The sequence below is a fragment of the Lycorma delicatula genome, chromosome 2 (assembly GCF_047948215.1).
Source record: "Lycorma delicatula isolate Av1 chromosome 2, ASM4794821v1, whole genome shotgun sequence".
In the NCBI taxonomy this organism is placed as follows: domain Eukaryota; kingdom Metazoa; phylum Arthropoda; class Insecta; order Hemiptera; family Fulgoridae; genus Lycorma; species Lycorma delicatula.
Window position 1 is genome coordinate 206923333 of NC_134456.1, and position 16114 is coordinate 206939446.

The window sequence follows — 16114 nt, forward strand, 5'->3', positions numbered from 1 at the left end:
ATGTACCTTACTGTTACAAAATATGTTCAAAATTACCAGCTTGGCATCGATATACTTTTATGCTTGACTGATCATATTGAAAGTCGTCTGACCCAAAACGTTGTTATTAATTGAGTTGATTTCTCGTTGAATGTTCACCTACAGTTCATTTTCTGCGAATTAACATGGCCGGATAAATGAAAACATGTCTCGTCTGATATGAAATACGACATCGAGTCTATCTGTCCACCAACAATGTTTTTGAGAAGTAATTTGCAATAATCAAGTCTTTCGGTTTGTCTGTCTCCTTCAGTTGTTACACAGTTGTAATGCGGTATGGTTTCAATTTTAATTCATAAAGAATTTTACGACAAGATGTGTATTTAACACCAGATTTTTGTGATAACTTGCGTAGTAATTTTTTTTGACTGGCTGTAATTCTCCTTTCAATATCGGCAATGGCCTGTGAAGTCCTAATGGAAGGTTGCCTATTTAGTTTTGCATTTGAAACCGAAATTGTTGTTTGCCTTTTTTTAACTAAATCCTGTATGCTACTCTTAACTGGGATTCAGGAATTAGGAAATTTTTCTACGAATACGTGACGTGATTCTTCAAACGCTCCAGAACGAATATAAGCCTCAACTATAGCTATCCTCCACTAGATTGAATAAGGCATTTTACACAAACTCAACTGTACACACAATACTGTACTGCAACAAAACGTATACTGCACTGACACGTAACCACCTGACAAACGGCAGCAACAATCAGTAGTAATATATACATCCACTAGTCGCGCTAGTTGTGCGAGTCTTTCATAAATAGTGTTGGGTAGCGGTTTCATTATGGGTTCGGTTTTATACTACCCATCCTGATAATAGGTGATCTGTTTTGAGTTACAAGTCGCTTTCTAAAACTGCATAGATATTTTCGAGAATAATAAAAGCTTATACCAGGCGAAAGCAACGAGTCAAGCGATTTCTTATTTCCTTCTTCACTGAATCAAATATACGGTTACATGTCTGCTTGCTAACCGCACAAAAGTGCAGGGATACCAAAATTCAGCACTAATAATAACACTTTCATTCTACTCACAGTGAATACTAGTTGTATATTATTCCATCATCGTTGAAACTGTACATCATTGTATTTAAAAGACAATGATTCTAGCTAAGCCCTTTTATAGTTCAGATATGTTTTACATCTGTAAGAAAAATTGGGGAAATGTATAAAAAAATAGCTTCCAATTTGAAGAAGAATCTTACTAATATTAAACAACAAATTAATTATTAATTATTTTTTAAATGTCTGAAAATATTTGTATATAAGATCATTGCAGAACTATAATTAAGCTTCTGTTACAAAGTTTTTGTGCAAGTCTTTGCTACTGTTTTTTTGTTTGAAGTTATAAATTTCTTGGTGTTTAAACATTCTGAATAAAATTTTTCTTACTAATTCAAAAAAAAGACACTAAATATGGAAAAAATAGTATAATAAATATATAAATATGAAGTAATGAAGTATGTTTACGTTGATAACGTACTTAACGGGGTCCAACCACTTGAGATACGTGCAATTAACCATTACCAGCTTCTACACAAGTACATTACAATTCTGAAATGAATTTTTGTAAGTATTGTATTATCTAAATCCAAGTATCTAGATTATGAACAGTATTAATTTATTTCTTTTTTTTTTATACTTATTTTGGCATCTTGCTTTTTCAATTTTAATAATACCATATAATTCAATATTTAACTTAGTAATATGAAAGTAAATAAGAGTAGACAATTTTTATTATTAATTAAAAAGTGTTTTGATTAATTGTTCCCTTGATGTTTACCGCTATGTGTGCTTTTAACTAAAAAATTTTTTTTAAATCCAATCATGTCATGTGAGACTCCGTTACATCGATTATTTGTGTTTATTCTGAATAAAAAAAAAAATCTGATGTGGACACCACATGACTTCCTTGTACTCCTATTAAATTACATATACACATTTAAAAAAAAATGAAAAGTACATAAAATTTTATTTCATTAATAACTTCAGATATTTTTTCATATTTTCTTTTTTTCGTTGTTATTATTGAATTATTATTTATCGTAAAACTATTTTTATAATCGGAGATTAACAATTATTAATAAATCAATATATTTAAATTTTAAAAAAATTTAAAAACATATGGAGATGAAGTCTGATTCGAACAGATGTGCCTTCCCCTTGTAAGATGCAAATATTTCATTTATTAAAATTTCATTTGGCTATAACTCTGGAACCAAATAAGTAACACTTATTATATTTTTTGTAAAAAGCTCTCAATGAGGGCTTATTACTGCAGTTAAGAAAAAGTCCAAAATCAAGATTTTTCACACTTTTGGTTCAGTTGATTGGAATGAAAGGGGAAATCCACAATTAGATGGTACAATAATCCTAAATCCAAAATTTCAACATCCTACGGCTAATCGTTTTTGAATTATGCGAGATATATACGTACACACGTCACGCCGAAAGTAGTCAAAATGTATACAGTGGTCGTCAAAATGGATATTTCCGTTGAAATCTGAAAACCGAACATTTTCGCGATCTCAAAACTTCCTTTATTTCGTATGAGGAAGTCAAAACAAAATATTTTTCAACAATCGTTTTTTCAACGATGGAATCTAATTACAGACATTTCTGGAAACCATTATGCGGGTAATATTTTTTTTGTTGATTAAATTACTAAGATGGAAAAGTTAAGGGAAATATTAAAATTTTTTCCCTCTTTTATAAAAATATCCATCATATGAGTTGGATATTTTCAGAAAAGTGGGGAAAAAGATTTCTCGTACTAGAGTTCCAAGGTTAATTTATTGTAGTTTTACTACAGCTGAGTTGATATAATAACGGTTTTATCATTGACATTACCACAACAAATTTACGCATTAAATTTGAGTTTCATGATGAAAGATAAAAATGACTGCTCTCAATATTTATAATTCCTTTTTAACGTCATGCTTCAAAATCCAGCAAACGTATTACCACCCACGAATATTTAAATGTTCCTTGTAAATGAATTACACAAAAAAAGGTATCGAATATTTATTTATTTTTTAAATCTTTGTTTTTGTGAATTTCTACTTACCCAGAACAACGAGTTTAATCGGTTGAGCTTTGCGACCAGACCTAGAATCTTCACACTGCCAAAGTCCAGCGTGATGTGCTCTAGTCGATTGTAAAAACAATCTACCGGTTGTCGAGTCCCATAATGCCGGTTCTGCTTCTAAACCGTTATGCCTCCATCTTACAGTTTCCGTATTTGTACCGGTTCCGAGCTCGCATTCTAATTTAGCCTCCTGTTGTAAACGAACCTGCACCTCCGTAGCATCTTCCTCCGATTCACCACCTGTAGAAAAAGAATCGTTGTATTATATTACAAAAATAAATTTTTATTAAAAAAAATATTATTATAAAAAAAAACTTGGATTTAAACTAGCAAATATTAAAACTATTTAAATATATATATATATATATATATATTTTTTTTTTTTTGAAAGGGAGGTTAAAGAGTCTTATAAATCGCAGAAAAAGTTAAAAATAAATTTTGTGTTTAAAAGGGGTAAATCGCTGGTAAGAAATTCGATGAACAATGGTTTTGAAAGGATTTTTTTTGGCTTGATGATTTTGCCATTTAAGCTTGAAGCTTGTCCGTGGGATATGGAGATGGAATTTTGTAGCGTATGAAAAGAATCCATGCCTGAACTCGGGACCTCCGGATGAAAGGTCGAGACGCTGCCACTCCACTATGGAGATCGGTGAAAAATTGTGCGAGCTTTAAGTTTTTCCTTGTTTTGTTTACGATAAAAAGAAAAAAAAAAAGGTAATAAAACAGAGAAAAATAGTGATATTTTTAAAAAAATGCTATGGAAAAAGTTGATTGGAAATTATTTGCGTTTTAATCTATATCGATATATCTTCATGACATTTTTTTATCTTCAGTAATTTGACTGGTTTCATGCAGCTCTCCAAGAATCCTTACCTAGTGTCAGTCGTTTCATCTCGGTATACCTCCTAGATCCTACATCCCGAACACCTTGTTTTACATATTCCAAACGTTGCCTGCCTGCACAATTTATCCCATCTACCTGTCCCTCCAGTATCAAAGTGACTATTCCAGGATGGTTTAAGGTGTGGCCTATAAGTCTATCTGTTCTTTTAGCTTTATTTTTCCAAATGCCTCTTCTTCATCAATTTTCCATAATATCTTTTCATTTGCTAATTCATTTGTCACCCAATTTTTAACATTTTCCTACTGTACCACATTTCAAATGCATGTAATCTTTTCTTTTCAGGTACTCCGATCGTCCAAGTTTCACTTCCACATAAAGCTACTCTCCAAACATATACTTTTAAAATGCTTTCCTGACGTTTAAATTAATTTTTGATGTAAGCAAATTATATATTTCTGGCTGATAGCTCGTTTCGCCTGTGTTATTCGTCATTTTATATCGCTCCTGCTTCGTCCATCTTCAGTAATTCTACTTCTCAAGTAACAAAATTTTTCTACCTACAAAGTCTTTTCTCGTCCTATTTTTTTTATATTCAGTAGTCCATCTAATTTATTTTTACTGCATATCATTATTTTGCATTTTGTTCTTGTTTATTTCCATGCGGTAGTTCTTGAGAAGGACTTCATCCGTGCCATCCATTGTTTCTTCTAAATATTTTTTACTGTTGGCTAGAATTACTATATTATCAGCAAATCGTAGCATATTTACCTTTTCACCTTGCAGTGTTACTCCGGATCTAAATTGATATTTAACATCATTAACTGCTAGTTGTATGTAAATATTAAAAAGTAATGGGGACAGGGAACGTCCTTGTCCGACTCCTTTTTTATTACGGCTTCTTTCTTATGCTCTTCGATTATTACTGTTGCAGTTTGGTTCCTGTAAATGTTAGCAATTGCTCTTCTATCTCTATACTTAACTCTAAAGTTTTTAAAATGCTGAATATTTTATTCCAGTCTACGTTATCAAATGCCTTTTCTAAATCTATAAATGCCATCTATGTTGTTTTTTTTCTTTAATCTTACTTCTACTATTAATCTGAGCGCTAAAATGGCTTCCTTTGTCCCTATACTCTTCCTGAAACCAAATTAGTATTCTAACACTTCTTCCACTCTCTTCTCAATTCTTCTGTATAGAATTCTAATTAAGATTTTTGATATATGATTAGTTAAGCTAATTGTTTTGTATTCTTCACATTTTTCTGCTCCTGCTTTCTCTGGTATCATGACAACAACATTCTTTTTCATGTCTGACGGAACTTCCCAGTTTGTATAATCTATCTAAACACATATACATATATATATATATATGCATCACTTTGTTCCTCGCCTGCATTTCACAGTAATTTTGCAGGTATCCCTTATATCCCAGGAGCCTTTCTGCCATTCAAATCCTTTAATGCTCTATTAAATTCAGATCTCAATATTTTATCTTCCTTTTCATCCTCTTCGACTTCCTTTTCTTCCGCTATCACAGCAGTTTCTAATTCATTTCCACCGTATAACTCTTCAATATATTCCACCAACCTATCAACCTTTTCTTTCGTATTATAAATCGGTTTACCATTTTTATTTAACACATTAGATTTTAACTTATGTACTAGAAAATTTATCTTAATTTTCCTGTATGCTCTGTTTATTTACCAATGATCATTTCTCTTTCCACTTCTTAACACTTTTCTTTAATCCACTTTTCTTTTGGTAATTTTCACTTCCTGATTATTGTATTTCTTAATTGTCAATAGTTCCTTTTACCTTCTTCTTCACGACCATTCTTATACTTTCTACGTTCATCCATCAGGTGCAATACATCCTCTGATATCCAAGGTTTTCTACCGGTTCTCTTTGTTCTGCCTAAGTTCGCTTCTGTTGATTTAAGAATTTCCTTTTTAACATTGTCCCATTCTTCTTCTATATTTTCTACTTTATCTTTTTACTCAGACCTCTTGCTATATCCTCCTCGAAAATCTTCTTTATCTCCTCTTCCTCAAGCTGCTCTAAATTCCAACGATTCATCTGACACCTTTTCGTTAGGTTTTTAAAGAAACCTTCATGTTAAGAGTAGGTAATAAATAAAGAAGGTAGAATTGTTTTTCTTTTTTTGTAAAAATAGACAATATAGTACTAGCTGAATTTTTCAGTGTTATATATCCTATTATTATTTTTAATACTGAATATTTCATTAAATTCGGATCAGCGGTTCTTCAGTTACATAGAACGAAATTATGAAAATGATGGAATGATTTCTAAGTAGGCAGCAAAGAAAAACCACCTTAACCTATCTAAAATTTTGACGTGCTTATTGACATTACATTCTTTTTGGTCTGGTTTTCGAGAAGGTTTATAATTTTCACATTTTTTGTTTGTGTTTTTCCAGTAAATTAAATATAATGTACTTTACTAACATATTTTTTTACGGATTCAGACTTCAGTAAACAAAAGTGAATGGATCCCTGTCTATAACATTAATTTAACGCTTTATTTATCTTCAACTTGTTAATTTAAACTAAATGTTAGTGTAACCAGTAGCTTTTTTTTTATCGTTATTTGACATAAAAAGGAGATTTTATTTTGCAATTGATTTTGTAAGGTTTATTTTTAATTAAATTTTTTTAAAGTAGTAATTTTAATAAAATAAGAAATTTTTAAAATGTTGGCCTTTTTGTAATCTTATTCAATAATATCGAATTCTAGTAAAATAATATCTACTCGTATCTTAGCTCATTCCCTAAGAAATATATACCTTTATACATAGGACTAGTGCAATCAAAGCTAATTTTAATTCATTCCTGAATATTTTTCTGCTTCTCAGTAACTTCGTTCTTATTTAACTAATTTACTTATTTCTGAAATATAATCCTTTGAAACTTGTACGTACAAAGGAAAGTTTCCATCCAATTTTCAAAATTAATCAAATAGTTTATAGTATCGTCTTTATCAAGGTAAATGGAATCTTAAAGGTAACTCATTAAATGAAAATAATTTGTTTATGAGAAACCGACTGACCTTATAAATAACTGATTTTTCAGTTAAAAGAATGTTCTTTTTTTACATTCTTTACTTTTTAACTGAAAAAATAATTACGGTTTATGTGGACAACAGTCTGTTTTGGTTGATAATTTTACGGAATGATTCCGAAGAAACTTTCAGGAAATGTTCTCCTGAAGAAAATTTATTTAAACATAGGTTCAGAAAGGGCTTCGTTAGCAAGTGTTGGCTGGCGAAATATTTTGCCCTAATTTCTGTACCTATGTGTTATGTTTTTAGAGCTAGTATGGACTGTATTCGGATGAAATGAAGTGAAACCATATTCTTCTAGGATAGTTAAATTTATTTTTGTCACATTAGACACATTTAAAACATTATACAACTCAAGCCGCATTAGGCTAATGAATGAATGACCGCACCAGACGGAATTATACATTAGAATGTTATTAATAAACAACATAATTCCCATTAGACTGTATAATAATAAATTGCACTAGTCACATTAGACTACGAATTATATGACCACCCCAGGTGAGATTCTCGACTAGAATGAATATATGAGCTTACTCACAAGCCAGTGCTAGTAGACACCAGAGCGCAGCAAAAGCCGGTTCAACTAAGAACAGAACACTACGGTAAAATTATGCTATACTGTAATTCTTGGGACTCAAATTAAGGGACAAATTTTGGAGTTTTGACCTGAAAAATTGAATAAAAGAACTTCCAGAATTGTATTTTTAGTCATTTTCGTGAAATCTGGGGTAAAAGATAAAAAGATTAGAGTCGAAAAACACACTAGCTTGTGTTTGGCGTAAAATTAATTTGTTAAATGGATAATAAACGCAAAAGTTTTAAACAAAACTTATAGAGAATTTTATGCTGAATAAAATGCTTTTAATAAAGTCTATATATAGTAAATACAAACGTAAAAATTACGACGGTTCTTAATTTGAGTCCCAAGAATTACAGTATAGCTTAATTTTACCTTAGAAATCAGAATGAGATCTTCTACCCGCTGACAATCGCTAACGAAACCTATGTTTATATGAACATTCGTATTTATTTTCATCAATAAAACTTGTCCTTAAAAGTATGTTATATTCATTAATCACTTTATATTCCTACATAATATGTATTATTATTTACGGTAGTTTGTATTATGATTTGCTATGATTAAAAGAAAATTGATAAAAAATTGTAGTTTCAAAAAAAAGAAAAATGTATTACACTAAAAAGAAAAAGAAAATAATTTTTCACAATGACTTTAATAATCTTTAATACAATCTTTGAAACTTATTTTTTAAAATAGTTGCCAAATTTCAAATAATTATGAGTACACGAGATACGAATTACGAAATTTATTTGAATTGTTTAATCTGTTATCTTTTAAATTTACCGCCGACTTCAAAAAAAAAATTCAATAATTGGATTGAAGGCGTAGGGGAGAAATAGTTTTTTTTTTTAGTACAATATTTTTTTATTGTAATTTTTTTATTTTTTGAGTCGGTTCAGTTTTTTTTTCAAAAAGTTTTATTTTTATTTTTTTAATTTTATAACTTCACAAGCGGAAATATGGCCAGGCCTACAAAAGAGTCGGCTCCTTAGAGAAGAGAAGAACATATATAAACTACTTTAAAAACGACTTAAAGATCCGAGGTGTAGTGTGCGTAGGATTTAATTCTGAGTCAAGAGTCTGATGTCGTTCATGAACAGAGGTTTTCTAAAATTGAAGAATACATGAAATATAAAATTATTATTGTTATTATTATCATTAATATTATTTCATTTCATAATTATTAATTGGCGAGAAAATCATTGTTAAAGTTATTTCTGAAATTCAATATGAAAAAAAATAGCATTTTATTGATTATACATGATAAAGTTCTTCGATGATCAATATCTGCATAATCAGTGTTTTTTCTCGCTTTACTAATTTAATGGTCTAGAACTAGATAATGATGTAGCCCCACTGTGGGATCATAACTTTATTGTTTCTAAAAACGTTTCATCCAAATCAGTTCATTTGGTGAAAAGATAAGCCCGGACCGAAATATAAATATGTAAATGTACGAATCGAATTGAGGACATCCTTCTTTTTGAAGGCGGCTAAAAATGTGTCAGATTAGTTTAAAGGTTCATTTTGATTACAAATAGACAAAAAAAATTGGTGTGATTTGTGTTTCTATTTTCCACTTTTAGGTAGATTTCATAAGAAAGCTACATATTGTAATGGGTACCACGATTCGACGTCCGGAAAATTTTGACATATCTTCGCGTTTCACATCCCCCAGACCCCAAAACTACAGTCAGTTCAAAAGTCTATCCATCATCTACATATATATATATATATATATATATATAACTTTCTTGTAGACACGGTAACTGCCTTAATTTTGCGCAAATCACTTTCAAATTTGTACATAAAATATAACATCCAAAAATCTCGGTCGATTTCGTTAATGGGTGAAATCGGATCATGGGGGATGATAATGGGGGTCTTTTTCGAAAAAAAAACAAAATATCGCTAAAACTTTCTTATTAAGTAAAATATCGAACTTGTTTAAAGTTCTTACTATTCTTTGGATAAGAGCATAAAACTTATACAAGGAAAGTTTTTTGATATCACCAACCATTGGCCAGGGTGTGGAAAAACTGGGTATTCGAAAAGAAAAAAAAATCGTACCTCCCTTAATAGGCACAGTATCAAATCAGTTTAAAGTGGTCATTAGTTCTCTAAAAGTTACCTAAAACATTTGTCTTAAACAATTTTTGATATGACCAACCCTTACGACAAGGGATGACCAAAATACTAATGGACTTGTAAGATGATGGGGCTTGTCGTATGCTAAACATATGAAATTTTTTTACATCCTATTGAGTAAATATGAAGTTTTTCTTAACTTAGATGACCTACTTATTTTCTTCTTTATTTACCCCACCCCGCAGAGCCGGACACGCACTTAAACAGAAACTCAGCTCTGGGGGAGCTATTGCCTCAAACCACCTGGGCAATAATCCTAGGCTCGGCTACGCCGTTCCCAAGGCCCCACCCAGGCAGCCGGGACTCGGTTTGTTCTTACGATGCCACAAATAAGGAGAACCTCCGACGGGGTATCCCCACCGGGACCACCGGGTCTTAATTTTTCCCCCGGTGACTCCGGAAGGAGTCCCCGCCCGATCATCGAAAGTGAGACGCCAGAGCATCCCACCTCTCCCAAACGGGGCTGTTCCAGACCGGAACCGCGTGGTATCCAGGTGGAGCAGGAGCCGATCCTCATTCCGCATGGGTAATTTTGCAACCCCGGCCTCCAGGGGCGTGTCCATGCACATAACATTCCAACCCCATAGAGGAAGACACCCGCCTTGTGACGATTCCGGTCGCCACACCACACCTCCCCGTTCCTAGCCCTGATGGGCATCAATGGGAGCCATGCACATTACAGTAAGAACATCTGGCCTCCCGGTAACAGTCTTTCCTGACGTGGTCAGCCTCCTCAGAACTAAAACAGTGGCCGGTACGGTCCCGGCCACCACATGTTTTTGCCCTTTGCTCTTGACGCCAGCAGCGGAAGCGGCGGTCCTCCAGGGATCGTCGCACTACTCTGCCGGCCACTATCCTATACGCACCCGACCATCTGCCAATAACTTATCGGCGAGGATGGGTGGCAACTTCGCCTTCCTGGTGTGCCGAAAGGAATTTTTTTATCGCAGTTTTCAATTTCAGAATAAATTTTAAAAATTCGTAAGATCTAAACTGCCATCTAATAGTGAAGGAGCATATTAATGTGATCAAAACCTTTTAGTTATATGTTGTTTCCTGATCCTCGTAGGGAATACATACGACTCCCTTCCCGAAGAGAGTACATTACACCACCAGAAAGTTGCGCCCTATCAGGCGCATTCCTGCTAGACCGAAAGACACTATCATCGAAGGCCTTTAGTGGACAGACTGAAGGGAAATTGCCTCGGAAGAAAGACAAAAGTATCTAGCTGGGAATATCCCGAGTAAAATAGTTTATATCACTAAAAAATATGTATATGACTGCCACTAAAAACTAAATATCTGTCTGAAAAATAAAAAGAACCAGCAGAAAGGGACTGATAACACGGATCTGCAATGAATAGATGGATAAAATATTCCCCGACATTCCGTTCCGTTCTAAATGCATTACGCCAAGAGGAGGATAATTGTTTAGATAGCATATGTGTTTTCCCTGTGTAAGCTGCATCAGTTATTATTTAATAAGAATTCCAAAAATATTTCTTTGGAACAATAAGAGAAATAATTTTTTTTTTAACAGAGAAAAAATTCTGCAAAAATTATCAAGTGGGCTATAGTAAAAAAAAAGTAGGTCTTATAACAAAGCACTCTATAACTCATGGTTTTAAAAATATCACGCTACGAAAATAATTGTAAAATTTAAATATTATTGTTTATTCTAAATAATATGGTAAAGGTTAAATAAAGGTTGAATAAAGGTTAAAGGTTAAAGCTCTTCTTCGTCCCCACAGGGTATTTCGTTCATACCTGTGCGAACGAAGAAGAGCTGAAGACCCCTTCTGCCCCTACTGTCGGGAGTTACACACGCCAGAATATGTATTATTCCAGTGCCCATGGTGGGACGAGGAACGCCGCGACTGTACTGCCGTAACTGGGCATCTCGGGGTGGGGACCATGGTTGGTACGATGTTACGCAGTTCGGTGGACTTCAACACTGTGACGGGGTTTGTGTCGGGAATACTGCAACTGAAATGGCGGGAAGCGAGGTGGAAGGGTCAGCTCCATACGGAACTGCCGTTCGCCCGTGCTTGACGGGTGAACGGTGGAGATGAAGTGCAGGGACTCTCGAGTCCCTGAGCTAAAAGACTGAGTCCCGACGGGGCTGTTCCTCCGGGGATATCCCTGTTAGAGGCGAAGCACAAAGGACCGAGTCCAGGTTGCTGGGTGATGTAGGCTGGGAACGGCGTAGCCGGGCTTGGCGTTTCCCTCGTCTGGCGACTAGACAAAGGAACCTCCCGGAACCGTGTTCATGCTTAATTGGGGGTCTGGTTCCGGGTGGCAGGGGAAAAAACAAAAAAAAGGTTAAAGATTAAATGGTATTCAGAATTTTTTTTAACAATTTTTAAATTATTTGTAATAATTTATTTATATGAAAACTATTTTCCTATTTTACACCCATTCCTCTTAATTTTTTTTTTCAAATTATGTGATGCTGTATGGTAAACATTTTTCGGTTAGATTCTCTTCTTGATGTAATTCTGGTAGAGTAAATGCGGTACTCAGAAGAATATTTTCATGTGTTTATAACTTGGAATGAGATATCTTTTTATGGTAATTTTATTTGTTATGTAACATAGGGAAATATATTAACATGTAAATGTTATATAAACAGGTTTATTCTTGAACTAAATTAGACGTCACAGGTAGTTAAGATTAAAAAAGAGTTTTTAAAAATATAATAAAACAATTTAAAAATCGGTTTTAAATTTTATATTAATGTAAACTTAAACTTAGAAGAAAATATTAAAAATTACTAATATTGTAATTTTTATATACGACCATTTTAACTATTTGTTATTGAGCCACGAAATCTTATTATGCGAGACGGGTGGAATGGTTTTGTGTATACGGTAGTATTATGCTCGCCTTAACGTTTTGTTAGAAGAAAATTGCTTTTTTAATGCCGTTATCAGCTTCCCTTAATAGTAGCACTTTAGTAAAGTACAAAATATACATGCTGCTTTTACGAAAGAATGAAGGAAGATTTTTTCTAAATATTTTAAATAGATTCATTTAATATTGTCTTTACTCATTCATTTATGTAACTAATCCTTTATTTTTGTTCAATTTATTTATAAAATATGATATTTTTACAGATATTTCAAAAAAAAATTTAAGACAAATTTTCAAATATTTCAAAAAAAAAGAAGTTAGTAATACAAGTAATAGAAGTTTTTGTTGCGCACGCACACACTCACTAGCGCGCGCACACAATTCTTTCTTTCTCTCACGTAATTTTATTTATTCACGTACATACCGATGTCATTGTTTTAATGTTTACATTATATTCTGTAGTTAATTTTTTTTTTTTTTTTGTTTCCGTAGGGGGAGGAAAAGCTTGCCGTCCGGCCCACACTGACGGCAGTGCGGGGCTCTCACCCGACAAAAAACCTCCCCTCTTATCATGCAGGAGCCGGATCTAAGCCATATGGTATGTACAGCCCCTGCGTGATCATCCGGGCACTCTACTCTCTGAACCCGGATGACCGGAAAGCGTCCCCACGAGGCGATCGACGAGCGACGAGCCCGAGGAGGCCCCGCCACCCAGCTCGAGAAGCTGGTCCCCTTTGATCACCCGTCATCGAACTCCATGTCTCTATCGATCCGCATCTGTTCAGCCTGTCGTCGCCTCTCTTCATTGGCCTTCTCTCTTATCACTGACGTGATCGTAGTCGAGATACATTCCCATTTGTCGCTATTAGTGAGCATCACCTCGATTATATTGTTGGCCCCCTCCACACCCTGATCATCAAGCACTACTCTTGTCGCGTCATCTAGGGCAAAAAACACCACATGCTCTGCTGTATCCAATCCGCCGCAATCGTAACAGCGACTTGTATGGGATCTGCCCATCCTGTACAGATAGTCCCGAAAACATCCATGTCCAGACAGGAATTGGGTGAATTCGTATATTTAAAACTTGGTGCTAGTTTATTCTGCCCGTCCAACGATTTATTTATTATTTTTTTTAAATATAAATTTTATGTTTGATTTGTATTTTAAGGTAAGGTGGAGTAAGGAATTACTCCAAAAGTAATGAGACTGTAATAAAATTTACACGCTTATTAAACAAATTAAAACTCCCTTTTTGTTATTTATCTTTGTTATAATTTATTTAATATTTTTATTTATTTAGTGTAAGTTAACACAAAAATTTTATTAAGTCAATTTTTTTCTTAATGTCCTTGTAAATTTTGTTTGGTTGATAAATTCTAATTGTTTAGTTCTTTTGTTGTTAAATTTAAAATATAATAAAAAAATATATTTTTTTTATTATACTGTGATCGGTTTTAAATTAAATTAAAGGTAGTTTTTGTTGCGCGCGCAAACACACACACACACACACACACACACACACACACACATTCTCTCTCACCCCTCTCCCCACGCTCCCTCTTACGCAGATTATTTATTCACGTAGATATCGATGTGACTGTTTTAATGTTTAGTTTAAATTCTGTATTTAAAAGTTGAGACTAAGTTTATTCTGCCAGTACAACAATTTATTTTATTTTATTTTTAAATATAAATTTTGTTTTATTTATATTGTAAGTATATTATTAATTCTTAGAGTAAAGTTTAGAGCATATTATCACAACTAACTATAAGCTATATATTTAGAATATAAGGAACTTAATCCACTAGTATATCACTTCTTTTTTCTGGGGTAGAATTTTATTTTAAAAGTGTATTTTTTATTTATAAAGAGAGAAATAAAGATATTAATTACAAAAAAGAGTGGAAAGTAATTTTAGTTGACTGACAAAAAAGTATACATTAATAATATAAAACGGGAATATATTTAAGGAATTTAAAAAATTTATACGTAGTCCTTTACTGATAAGAATGAAAAGTAATTTTATTCCGGAATATTTGAAGATTTGTTTAGTTTAAGGGTCTAAAGGTTGTGACGTTTGTGACCTATCTATCGTATACTCTCGTTGAGTACTGCTTTTCTACCCTACCGCCACTCGTTCTTATCCGGGCGGAGATATGGTGGGTTCTGTAGTGATAAAATACTGGTATTAGGATGAACTACAGTTCGTATTGGAGTTAGAGTCGGGAATTAACTGTAGATAAACTGGAGAATTGTATCCTGGAAGAGAGCCAATAATTGCTCAATGGCATCGCTCTTCCCATTCGATTCTCAACTTTACGGTCTGGTAATCCTCTATCCTACATCTGCCTCAATCTTATAGATAGAAGAAATTAAAAAAAAAAATAAATAAATTATTATTTAAATTTAACTTTATGTCACATCCGTACAGATTATATCATGCTCACAAAAAAAGAACAAATAAAAGTAAAATTAAAAGAAGAAAGTATTACTGTACTCTAATATATTAAAAAATGAAACAATAATACATAACTGAATACCTGTAGAACAGTCAATATTTAAAATTATTTATATATATATTTTTTTACTTTATTCCATTTATATGAGATGAAAAAGCTATACAAAAAATGGCAGATCCTTTTTTATTAATAGTTCAAATAGTTTTATTCAGTAATTTTAGAACATCTCCGCATAATGTATAAATAGTTGAAGAACAATTCGGTATTTCCATACATCAAATAATTGTGGGAAAAGGGAATGGTATTTATTCAAAGAAGTCACAGCTACTGCTGTTTTTTAGTATTTCGTGAGAAAAAGGCAATTTATTTTAACATTTAAGCAAGTCTGCACAAAATCGTCGATCAGATGTTTTTCCATTTTAGGTAGACGCTTCGATCTCCCCAGGGATAGCGGGTGCATCGGATTCTCTCTCCCTGGACCGAGACTTTTAAGGTTCTCCTTTGGGTAGAATTGTTTATCTTGTTTTGCACTCCCTCTGTGATGATAAATCTTTTATCATCGTGATCTAATCCTTTCTCTTATCTTTAATCCTTTCCTCTCCGGCGTTTTTTTTTAGTGTTTGTTGTATATAATCAGCATTAAGATTTTTTATTTTTTTAACCTCCAGGATCACCATTAGGTATTGCTTCAGAGGATTAGATGAATGACAATTTTTGTAGCGTGAGAAAATACCATGCCTGACCAGGATTCAAACCCGGGACCTCCGGCTGAAAAGCCGAAACGCTACCACTCTCGCCACGAAGGCTAGCGGTTAAGGATTTTTTTAATTCTTTATTTGCTCCGCCCCCAGAGCCGGTCACACACTCAAGAGTATCCCACCCTTCCGGATGGGGCTGTCCCAGACCGGAAGTGGTTAAGAATTTGGAATTTTTTTAAAATCACTCCTTCCTCAGTAACTGTATGGTTTGTTGGGGAGGAGGGACAGCGGCTCTGCCTATAGACTTATCTGTTTCTAACG

General features: G+C 33.3%; 1 protein-coding gene across 1 annotated transcript in view; it reads right to left on the reverse strand.

Moving 5' to 3' along the window:
• The window catches only part of LOC142320046 (kin of IRRE-like protein 3), a 722369-nt gene that overhangs the window by 395676 nt on the left and 310579 nt on the right, over positions 1 to 16114 (reverse strand). The window contains exon 2 of the mRNA XM_075357724.1: positions 3107 to 3367. Coding sequence (XP_075213839.1) covers positions 3107 to 3367 — 261 coding nt within the window. The remainder of the gene's footprint in view (positions 1 to 3106; positions 3368 to 16114) is intronic.